This window comes from Lissotriton helveticus, chromosome 3_1, assembly GCF_964261635.1.
Source record: "Lissotriton helveticus chromosome 3_1, aLisHel1.1, whole genome shotgun sequence".
In the NCBI taxonomy this organism is placed as follows: domain Eukaryota; kingdom Metazoa; phylum Chordata; class Amphibia; order Caudata; family Salamandridae; genus Lissotriton; species Lissotriton helveticus.
In genome coordinates, this window is record NC_136061.1 from 1,287,130,730 (window position 1) to 1,287,143,437 (window position 12,708).

The window sequence follows — 12,708 nt, forward strand, 5'->3', positions numbered from 1 at the left end:
ACCTTTCTGAATCCTCTTGGCGCCCATCCCAGAGATTTAAGACACAAACATCAGAGTAGTGAACACCGCATTGAGGTACTCACAGTTTACTGTTACTCTCACGGTCCGTACTACCGCTGCTGCCACCTCATTGGCTGCAGTGCACTCGTAGAGTCCTGATTGTTCCTTCGTGATTCCGGAAATTTCCAGGTACTCATCTTCACTCACAAAACCTGGACCTGCAAAAATAGAGAAAGAAAACATCTAAGGTAAACACATCAATATCAGGATGTTAAGTATTTTGGGAGAAATGTCTTGCATCCCATTCAAATGCACAATCAAAAACAAGGTACACCTTAATCATGAATGGATGCTCAGGGATAGTTTAGGGATATCTGCTATGTTCGGAAAATTGAAGAGTACACAATTTGATATAGAATTAGATGTTTCCATAAGTGGATCGAGATATTCTTTCGGACCCTAAACACTGGCCAAGATAAGAAACGTTAGGAAACCTTCTATCCATATAACAAATGGTGGATATGAATTTTCTCCTTGTTATAAATTAAAAGGGAAATTTACAAAGAAGTAACGGAGCATGGTGTTACCCTTCTTGGCTTAAAGCCGTGCTCCACAATTTCTAAAATGCAGGGCTGCACCGTACTCACAATACGGTGCAGCCCTGCGTTTCCCCCCTGTGCAGCAGCTAATTAGAGCTGCATAGCCCCAAAGCAGGCACCATAGTGCAAGGGTGCCTGTGCTGTGAGAATGATTGTGAACATAAACAATCTTAAATGGTGATTTGTAAATTCTGTGTGTTCTGCTTTGTGCAGCACACATGGAAGTTACAACTCGTCATTTTTAAAATGTTTGTTTATGTGCAGTAAGGGACACCTTCCTGCACATATACAATCATGCATGGTGTTTTGCTGTTTCTATGTGTTCTGCACAATGCAGCACACATAGAAACAGCAAAAATGAGGAGAAATAAATAATTTCTCCTCATTTTGCCATGTTAACACCAGTGTTTTTTTGTCTTAATTTTGGCACTGCATCCTATTTAAGCCACACTTGTAAATAGGGGGCAGCGTCAAAATCAATGGGTGTTGCGACGGAATGCCCACCGAAACATCTATTGCCCACCCCTTTAACACTAAGTATAGCATAAACAGGTGTCTTATTTACAAGGTGGCGTTAAGCCACGTTAAGTGGCTTTGCACTGCCTTGTAAATAAGCAAAGCCCCTATTGCCACAGGTACGTCGGAAAAAGTGACGTTCCTGTGGCGAAAGGGACTTGTAAATATGCCCCTATGTGTTTTGCAAGTGTTATTAATTCAAGTTATGTAATTAGTGTATGTGTTTTGTAATTATAATCATAAAAGAGTCCCATGACTGAAGGGGCAACACATGTTGGCTGATTTATTTTTGGAAAATGCTTTCGTGATCTCATTGAAAACATAAAACATTGGGTGAAGTCATCTTTGCAAGGTGTGTTGATTGCTGATTTGTAAAGAGGAAAAAGGAGGAGAAATAAAGATACAGCTCCACGTTGCTCCTCCCTTACAGAGGTGTACGTTTTTAGCACTACCTCAGAGTTACGATTCCTCATAAATCTGAGGCAGTGTAAAAAACTTGGGTGCAGGGAACTCCCACAACAAAACCCATTGCACGTACCTTTAACACAGAAAACTGTGTTAAAGAGAATGATAATTACAAGGCAGCATTAAGCCATGCAAAGTGGCTTAGTTTTGCCTGGTAAATATGGAGCAGGCCCCTCCCTACCAGAGTTTCACAAAAAGTGGCGCTTCGGTGGCGCAGCCTCATTGTAGTTTATTGGAGCTGAACCCTATGGCGCTTAGACTCAAGAACAGAGCTTTTCAAACCTTTTTTCTTCAAACCCCCCTAAGTATCCATCAACCTTTATTCAAAGCAAGTATTACTCCATAAAAGATATATAGATACATAGATAAGTTAAAATAAAACATACTACGTTAAAATGAGTCATCACATACATAAAACATATCAAATATAACTACATTTAAAATAAGCTATTTAATACAGTTGTTGTCTCTGGGGAGAGGAAGACAACAATTAGGCGATGTGTAGGTGGTTTTCCTTAACCTCACCACCAATGTAAAAATAAATGCCACTGGTATAGAAATAAAGTGCGTGGCTAACTGCTGTAGATATAATAGAGCTGGTCTGCATTGAACAAAATATAAACCCTTCAGCAACAGTAGATGTACTTCTTTCTTGGTTCATAGTAAAAGCCACAAAAAAGACAAGATGTAAAACTGATTATTCAGAGAAATTTGTTACAGGTGCAAGGTTGAAGATTGAACAAATCCCTTGCCTCATCCAAAAAAGCAACATATATATGATTTGCATATAATCCAATCTGGTTTACAAACATTTGGTGAAACCTATTGCTCAACCAACATACATATGGTTGACTCCAAGTTTTCAATGATAAGGTTACATATGCATGAATAGATTCTTTACAAATGCTGGCCATTCTCTCTCAAATCAAGCAAGGAGGCCCTCAGGTCTTTCCTGCCAACCTTACATAATCTTTGGGGATAAGTAAAGTAGTTTTGTTTAACCAACTTCAAAAAAAGCGAATGAACATGCTCAAATTAGGGAATTATTTTATAACCATCCAGAGATAGGGAGTATCTTATCAAGTCACGATATAGTTCAGCTTCAGGTTTTGACCGGACAGTATGCCATAATAGAAGTGAGGCAATTGAAATAGAATCCTCCTTATGGTATATATAATTTGCACTACTAGGCTGGATGGCTAAAAACTTCTTTAAATATTAATTTTCCACAACCTGGAGTGGAGCTGTAAAGGTGTGACCCCAAACCCCCACCCTAAAGCAGACACCTGAAGCCTCTTTACTTTTAAAAAGAGTTAACATTTCCTTAACCTGATTCCTTCCTAGTCTAGCAGCAAATCTTTCCACAGTGTTTCATGTTCTCTCTAACTATCATTTCCTGTTAATCACATGCTTACACCATGAGTAAGAGGAACTAAACGTTATTCCCAAATAAGAGAAATTTTCTCTCACAATAATTATTCCTCTTGGATAACAAATGATCTTGCCTTTTGCCCGGTCCCATTATCATAGGGTATGTTTTGCCCCTATGAACTTTAAGATCTAGGCCCACCACAAAAGACACAAAACTATGCAAAAGACACAGTATTGCATTGCCAGTGCAGGCCTTTAACACAGCATCAATATTTGGCACATCTGACACCTTAACAGACAAAAAGCTGTCTATGCCATTGATCTATAAGGTAAACAGAAAGAGAACTATTATAAGGTAAAAAGAAAGGGAGCTAATATGCTTCCATGTCTTACACCCATTCCCACTTTAAAACAATCAGCAGAATTGCCATTATAGCCCTCGTATGCCGATGCTGTAGTGTCAATGTAAAACTGTCGAAAAATCGGATAAGACATGTGTCCACCCCAAGATCAAATAAAAGGTCCCAAAGCAAGGAGCAGTTAACTAAATCAAAAACAGATGAAAGATCCGTAAAGGAGAGAGACAGAAGGCCTGATTTAGATCTTGGTTGACAGGTTACTCCATCACAAAGGTGACGGATATCCTGTCCACTGAAATATAAATCTCATAATATCCTATAGGATATATATTTCGGTGAATGGGATATCCGTCACTGTTGTGACGGAGTAACCCATCCGCCAAGATCTAAATCAGGCCCAGAGTCTCCTGCTTGGCAACAGTATAGTTATCAATAATAAGAGCTATATTCAGACATTGTTCAGTTGTACTGATGCCCTTTCGAAAGCCATATTTAATAGTTGAAATAGCTTTATGGTCCTGAACCCACCCTTAAAGTTTATCCAAGAGTATCCTCCCTCCCACCTTCATCGAAGAATCCAAGAGCGAAATAGGTCTGCAGCAGGCTGGGTCAGCTTTCCTACCTGAGGTGATGCTCGCAACAGTAGGAAGAATACAGGAGACTCAAAAGAGGTAGAATGATTTGGAGGTTTTCATTATACATCCATGCATAAGAGACCTCAGCCAGCAACAGCTAAATCAACTGCCAATACATTGAATAACAACAGTCTCTCAGACAGAGAGACATTCTAAATTACATCATAGCCTAGCAACCGTAACAAACGCAGGTTGCAGGTGCATAAAACAAAGTACAAGATACCACATCACCTTCCCCCTTATACCATAAACACAAGAAATGAAATAAAATTTAAAAAATGAGTTAACACAATCTTGCAAACAACAGGGAGTGATTCTCATCCATAAAGATTTCCTCCTCACCTCTTGAAATGCAGGACAAGCAGCAGGAACATCAGCACCAACAGAATCACGAGGAGAACATTTGGCAACTCTACCAAGGTTCCAAATCTAATAGTCACTGATCTTGGCAGCATTGTTAAACAACATAATGATTTGCAAGGGTTTACCAAACTTGGTAATACAGACACCCTTCCTTGGTAACTTCATCAACACCTACAGGTGTCTTCTTTGTAGCCTTTCTCACATCAAATAACTCCTTCCTCATCTCCATACACTTCAACTCTCTTTCTTTTCATGCACCAGTATTTTCCACATCATTGTCAGACCTTTTCCTTGTAAAGGCCACCCACGATGGAATCAAGTCCGTGAAGGCTGCTCTTCCCTTGAACAGCCAAAAAGGAGCCACACCGGTGGATGAATGGGGTGTAAATCTGTACTCGCGGACTTTTCTTTTGATTTCAACTCCCCAATTATCACCAGATACTGCAGCTAACTGCATGGCTTCCTGCAGCACCTTGACAAATGTTTCCACCTCACTATTGCATTCGGGATGATATAATGAAGCCTTTTTATGACTTATGCCTTTTTCCTCCAACGTTTTTTCAAGGGAATGAGAAGTTAACTGGATCCCATTATCAGATAACAAAGACATGGGAAGCCCTTCTAGTTCAAAAAGTTCCTCCAAAAATTCCATGACCAATTGAGATTCAACAGAATTAACCTCTTTACCTCAGGCAACCTTGAATACAAGTCCACACATACCAAAACATAACAGTCCTGAGACCTCAGCATCACAAGCCCTAAAATATCAATAGGGCCATCAACCCACGGAGCCGAGGATTGCTCCCTGATAATTTTTTTTTTTTTTTAATTTGTTGGGCGCAACAGCTACCCAAAAAGGGTTTCCCGGCGCCGAGACACAGCATAATGAGGGCAAGGAATTACTGGCTATTCTAGTTATTGTTCGAATAGCCAAGTCTTAACGTGCCTTCTAATCCTAGCATGGTTTTCTTCCTTTCGAATGAAAGGAGGGAGTGCGTTCCAGAGGGATGGTCCAAGGTGGGCAAAAGATCTTCCTCCCATTTTTGCTAGTTTGAATCTTGGTACGCAGAAGTTGGCAGCTGATTGTGAGCGAAGGTTTCGCTTGGGAGTGTAAGGATGAGCCAACGCTAGAAGGTATTTGGGTGCAGTACCAGCTTTGATTCTGAACATGTAGTTCAGGGCTTTGAAACGGATTCTACTTTCTACCCTGAGCCAGTGGAGTTCACGGCGGTAGCTCGAGACTCCCACATTTTTGGGGATTCTGCACAGTAGTCGAACAGCTGCGTTTTGGACCAGCTGTAGTCTACTGACTACTGCTTTGTTGGAACCAAGGTACAGAATATTGCCGTAGTCAAGCCGTGATGTTATGAGGGCATTGACTACGGTTTTTTGAGTGGAGGAGGGCAGCATCCAAAGGATTTTCCTCAGCCATCTGATGATGGTAAGGCATAAGCCGACAACTTTGCTGACCTGTTGGTTCATTGAGAGGGAGCTATCCATGATGACTCCCAAATTACGTACTTGAGTAACTGGGGTGGGAAGATTGCCCATTTGGTTGGGCCAGTGTGAGGGATTCCAGAGATCCTGCTGTTTCCCTAAGAGAAGAATCTCTGTTTTGTCTCCGTTGAGCTTTAATTGATTTCTTGTCATCCAATTTCGGATGTTTTGAAGCCCTAATTTGAGGAGGGACGGAGATGATGGGCAAGATTCTGATAGGGAGAAAATAATTTGGGAATCGTCGGCGTAGGTCATGAGGGTAAGTCCGGATCTTTCCGCTAGGTCGGCCAGGGGTCTGAGGTAAAGATTAAAAAACAGAGGGCTCAAGATATATCCCTGTGGCACTCCGTGAGGGGCTTTGAAGGTGTCGGAGCAGGTCAAGGAGGATGTAATTTGGAATGTCCGTTGAGCCAAGAAGGACCGGATCCATTCGAGCGCTTTCCCACGGACAACGTTTCTGTATAACGCCTTGATGAGTGTTTCGTGGGATATGGTGTCAAAGGCCGCGCTCAGGTCTAAAAGCACGAGCGCGACCGTTTGACCATTATCAAGGAGGTTTCGGATGTGTTCTGTAACTCCTAGGAGGGTGGTTTCAGTCGAGAAACCGGCCCGAAAACCCGATTGCGAAGGGTGCAAGAGCGAGTTGTTTTCCGCAAAGGTGGATAAGACCGAGTGGACTTGTCTCTCTAAGCATTTGGAGAAAGCAGGGAGCAAAGATATAGGTCTATAATTAGCCGGGAGTTCAGGATTTGCTGTGGGCTTCTTTAACAGTGGAGTTATCATGGCGTGTTTCCAGAGGGCCGGGACTGTGCAAAGTTCTAACGAGGAATTGAGCGTATCCACAATGATTTCCAGGGAGCGATCGTCCAGTTGTTTAATTACTTTAATAGGAATCGGGTCCCTGGGGGAGCCGGACTTGATGGTTTTAAAAATGGTTTTCAGTATGTTAGCTGTGATGGGAGGCCAAGATTCAAGGGTATTCTCACAAGAGGGAGCATATTCCGTGTCAGCAGGAGGGGTGGTTCATTGATGTTAGTTTTAATGTCCCTGATGATTTTCTCAATTTTTTCGGTGAAGAAACAGGCAAGATCTTGGCATTGGAGAGTATTAAGCGGGGGAGCCGTAGCTGTTGTTTGTGCACCTGCGAGTTCTTTAACCTTATTAAACAGAGTTCTCGGCTTATTGGAAGCTTCCATGATGGTGTTTGAAACAAACAGAGCTCGTGCTTTCGCACAAGCAGTGTGATAAACATTTCTGGCTTCATGGTAGGTCTTTTTTTGCGTCAGGGGCGTAGTCTTTACGCCATTAACGCTCAAGTGCCTTGCATTTCGAATTTTCAATTTTCAAATCATTGGTTGAGTCCTACACTTCAACACTTCAATACTTTGTCACTACTAGCACATCGGGCACAATTGCGAACAATTCTCTCTATGTAAATATCCATATCCTTTCCTTGGTTTTTGCCATCCCCACATGGCTCACATGAGCATTGGCCACGCAACAAAATACCATTCACCAAGGTCAACTCACCTTAAATATTCCAAAACCCTTTCAGATTCTCAACACAGTCTTGCTTGTTACCCCAAACATCTCGTACTTTTGACATAACAAGCTTTAATGTATTATCCTGATTGAGATTTTAACTTCACACCTCTTTCCAAGATGAAATCCTCCGTAATAACACAAACATTTACCTCTTCAACAAAATCTTCTCTAGAGAGGAACTCACACACTTCAGCCGAATCAGAACTCTCATTTTGACAAAATAACCTGGAAAGGCAGTCAGCCAAAATGTTTTTTGAGCCAGGTAAGTAAGAAACATTGAATTGAAACTTTTGCAAGGCAACAACCCATTTTCTTATCCTGTGAGAAACCAAATCAACGCCTTTTTTGCAGAAAACACCTTTAAGTTCAAGCGATTTATGATCAGAGATCACTTCAAAGGGTTTTCCCCACAAAAATGTTCTTAATTTGCAAATGGCCCAGTAAACACCAAGAGCTTCCATTTCAACCACCGAGTAATTACACTCAGCCCCTCTCAAAGGCCTAGAGACAAATAAAATGGTCTTTTGAGAGCCACCAACCTTCTGTAAAACAGCACTCAATCCTTTGGAGCTTGCATCCGTCATGAGATAGGAAACCGAAGAAGGATCAAAGCTTGATGAAGAAGGTGGATCATTCACGCATCGCTTGATACGAGCAAACTCTACACCACAAGCATGACTCCAAACAAACTCACACCCCTTTTTCCAACAGACCAGGCAAAGCCTCTGTTTTTTGCGCAAAGTTGGGAACAAACGTATTGTAAAATTCCGCCATCCCTAAGAACTTCAATAGTCTAAGTTAGAAATAGCTTGCACCAAATAAGGTTTAGGTTTGATACCTAAACCAGAAATTAAATGTCCCAGGTACTCAATCTCTCCAACATTGAACTTGCACTTCTCAAACTTAAGTGTAAGACCTGCAGTGAGAACTCTTTCCAAGACCAGGGCCAACCTTTCATTATGTTCTTCTATATTAACACCATGAACCAGTATGTCATCTTGATACACTTCAATCCCCACAACTCCCTTCAGCATCTTCCCCATCACCCTCTGAAACACAGAGGCTGCAGAGATGAGCCCAAAAGGCAATCTGAGAAACATGAAAGTACCAAAGGGTGAAATAAAGGTCGTCAGATCTTGGGAGGCTTGATGGAGTTTGACCGGATGGTAGGCAGAAGAAAGGTCCAACGCTGAAAAATGCTTAGCTCCACCTAAGGAGGACAATACTTCTGTGATATTAGGAAGAGGGTAATAGTCAACAATAACCTCTTTATTCAGCTCCCTCAAATCAATGCATAGTCTAGCCTCTCCATTGGCTTTGCAAGCCATAACAACTAGAGAGATACACTCAGTAGCCTCCACATCTTGAATTATCCCATTCTTTACAAGCGTATCTAACTCATTCTTCATACAATCCTTGACCAACAAATGTACACTCCAGACTTTAGAGACCTTGGTCGCAGCACGTGGCTTCAATTTCATATGATGTATATAGTTCTTGAGACAACCCAATTATTTTTTTTAAACCTCTGGAAATCTTGCAACCCAGATATCAGACCCTTAATTTACCTCTTTAACAGCAGGTAAATCCTTGAGACACACAGAGGGCGTCTGATTGGGGTCTAAGTACACATAGAACTCACGTTGGTGAAACCAACTAATTAAAGAGTCCCCTTTCATGGAGGCATAGATCTTACCAGGAACAATTCTCACTTAAAATTCAATAGTGCCCCAAAAATACCCCAAGAGGTCAATGGTTTTACCTCCATAACCTCATGGTTTAATGTCCTGCTTAATTAGCTTGACTTTGTTTAAAAGTTGTTGATCATAAAAAAACTTGGGAATGAGGGTGATCTTTGCACCAGAATCAAACAACATTCTTACTGATTAATCATTTATAAAAACCTCATCAAAGGGACCTTCATTGCCTGAATCATTAATTTGACAAATCCCAACAACATCTCTGTCTTTATCATAAATGTCAACTTCCCTGATCGTTTGTTCTTTTTTAGATCTACAACATCATGAGAAATGACCCTTTTTTCACAATTGGAACACAAAACCTTTCAGCCAGGACAGTTTTTAAAGTTTTTGAAGTAGCAGTAAATGAAAATCTTCTGTTGTGTTGAGGTCTCTTCAAGAGGGCTTCACTTGTCACCAAATCGAGGTGATGCTCTCATCAGTAGGATAGGACAGGAGACGCAAAGTAGGTAGGATGACATGGAGGTTTTTATTGAACATCCATGCATAAGAGACTTCAGCTAGTAATAGCTAAACTAACTGCCAAAACATTGAATAACAACATTCTCTCAGACAGAAAGACATTCTAGTTACATCATAGCCTAGCAAACCATAACAAAGGCAGGTTGCATAAAAGAATACTAAATACCACACTATCCTTCTTGAAGATCTTGACCCTGACAGACTTCCTCCACGGAAGAGGAGGGCCTACCGTAACAACTGCATTCAAGACATTGGTAAGAAGCGGAGCTCGCAACTCAATACACCCAATAAATAGATCCATGGGACACCATCTAGACCTAGGGTCTTGCCCATGTGATATTCCTTGAGTGCTTCAGTAACATCCCTAACGTCAAAGACTAAGCCATCAGCTGGTCCTGGCTCAATATCCCTGTTGAGGTTAGACGAATCCTCTATACAAGGGCTGGCCTTCCCTGAGAATATACCAGAGAAATATGAAATCTAATCATCTGAAGAAATGTTGGAGTCTAATGTGGAGTCCTGTTTCTTTATATTCTCGGAGGACGTGTTATCTGAGATCAAATGTGCATAGACAGCAAGTTATATATCTGTACTATGTTTTCCCTTGGGGTATTCTTATTTCGGCACAGCTCTATTTGTGCTCCACATGAGTTGACCAGCTAACTTAAAATGTTCTCTTCGTTGATTAATCCCCACTTCAATGCCTATTCATTCCTAATAATCACTCTCAGTTTCTTTCCTAAAATAGTTTTCCTATCTTTTGCAAAAGATTACTCAAAAATTACAATGGATGGCATTGATCTCTAAAACAAGGAGGAATGTGGAAATACATGACAAGGAGGCCAATATTACTAGATTCTAGTGTAAAATCAATAGTGCAAATCAATAGGGCTAGGAGTAGCATGGCATACGTAATATGGCAATCTTATCACGAGTTAACTTGAAAAATTAGAGGCAAACAATAAATTGTACTTGGTCATAATATTATTTAGGGCCTCCCATATATAGAATGTACAAAGTGTGTAATTTGCTCATCCTCATCACTTGATAGACCACAAAACCTTCCAGGAGTAAAACTACAGCACTGAACAATAAAATCCCTCACCCACACAATGTAAAAATAGCCCCGACATAAATGAAAAAATTATTCAGTTCATTGTCAAAAGCAGAAATTAGGTCCACCGCATAATTGTTAATGATGATATTATAAAAATTGATTAACAGACGTTTTCTCCCAGTTCTTCCATTGGTAACAAACCATCTGATAATAGGGAGAACTCAAACTTGTATTACCTCCGAATTGGTGGCTAAGAGAATGGTCAAGCCTCCTTTCGACCTACCCTTATTTGATGGTAGGGCAGGAGTAAAGAGTGCAGGAGTAAAGAGTGTACTAAAGCCATCCACAAAACATACAATTGGTTACCAAGTTTCTTGCAGGAAAACAATTGGAAAGCCTTGAATAAGTGTACACCATTTATTGTTCTCAAGTTTACTCCTAACACCCCCCACATTCCAGCTCAGGATACTAAGATTACCCTCGGTTAGGTGCAATCTTCTCATCCCGACACTGGTTCCTGATTATAAGTAATATCCATAGATGGGTCTTCAGCGACTTCAGGGACCTCAGGGCCCCCATTGATATCCCCTCTCACTAGAAGCTGGATGGTCAGTCCTATTCCGTCAAACTGCACAGGGGAAGGAAACAGTTAGAGGTGAGGATGTGGCCTGGTAGAATCAACCTCTTGGGATCTATTCTGAGGGTGGCTAGATGGGGCCTGGGAAGGGGTATTTGAAGGATGGCAGTGTTGAAAGAATTACCCGATGGGCACCACAGAAATCCTACTATCATTCCCCCCAACAATCTGATAGAGCTGTAAGAGCCCTCTTGGCCGAGTTAAAGTTTACAACTACACAGTCATTTTTAAAAAAAAATGTTGGGATTCTGGCCCAATCCCTTTTGTTTTTCTAACAATTGTTACATATCGTGATCTCCCAGCCCTATTACCTATCCAGTATTTAACTTTTTGGGATAATTCCTCCCATCCTTCATGCTGGCCTGTATCCATTCAAATATTGTGTGCATTCTGGAGGTAAGTGTAAAGATCTATCCCCATTATCCGTCTGTTTGGGTACACATGAACCAGAACCAGAACCCACCCCAGACCGTTATTCGTTATTATCAGGTCTGCCAGACATAGTAGGTTCCAGGGTTGTAATAGTAGTACCAATGACTGCCAAGCCAGAATGACAAACTGGTGTATGTCCACTGGAAAGCCCTCTGGAAGTCAGCCCACCTCTCTCTTTCCTGACTCCTTGGGCTGTTGCTGATCTACCACATTGGTTAGCTTTTTTAGTGAGGCCTCGATAGAATCTAGTCTAGTACTAATAGGTTTTAATAGGGTCTTTATCCTATCCTCAAAAGAGGTCAAAGAGTTTCTCAAAGTGTTCAGATGCTGAAACCCTAAATCAAGCACTTACTCTGCCAGGACAGGCAGTGAGTCATTTCCATGAACAGATCTGTTCTGTTCTTTTTTTTCTTTCTTTATTGGCATTTTGAACATTAAAATAAACAACACCAACAAAATAGCCAGTTGCTTCCAGTTTGAGCGCAATACAGTTATTTGTGAATTACGACAAAATATCTGTACAAGACAAAGTCCTCGCATCTCCAGTGCTACAAAACAAAACATAACATACATTGTACATCCAGTAAACATTTGGTAATAGCATTACAGATTAGACACCATTTCACCTGTCATTTTTCCACGGTAGGGTCCATTTGTGCTAACCAGTGTAGACCTGAATCAATTTGCAACAGTGATACACCTGGTTCGGCTCATTATTCGCCCTTAGGCCTACATAGGCATGACTACTAGTCAACAGGCTTCCTGAGGGGTCTCCTTCCTCCTGTTGACGTGCCCACTCCAAAAAAGGTTCCCATATGTCCCTTGGCCTGGATGCTGATGGCATCATCTCCCAAAAAGTGGACAGTTGCGTGTGGAGAAATGTTCCATCCTGAATCCATTACTTCATGAAGGGGCCCCCCTCTCCTATCCCAGAGACTAGCTGCCCTTCGCTTAGCAAACAGCAATAACATAGCATGTAGCTTTGGATTGGTGTGTTTTTGACGTAAAAG

General features: G+C 41.3%; 1 protein-coding gene across 2 annotated transcripts in view; it reads right to left on the reverse strand.

Annotated features, from left to right (window-relative positions):
• NTM (neurotrimin) overlaps positions 1 to 12,708 on the reverse strand; it is a 1,138,588-nt gene that overhangs the window by 59,345 nt on the left and 1,066,535 nt on the right. For both annotated transcript variants that reach the window (XM_078681941.1, XM_078681940.1), the window contains exon 4: positions 84 to 218. In XM_078681941.1, coding sequence (XP_078538067.1) covers positions 84 to 218 — 135 coding nt within the window. The remainder of the gene's footprint in view (positions 1 to 83; positions 219 to 12,708) is intronic.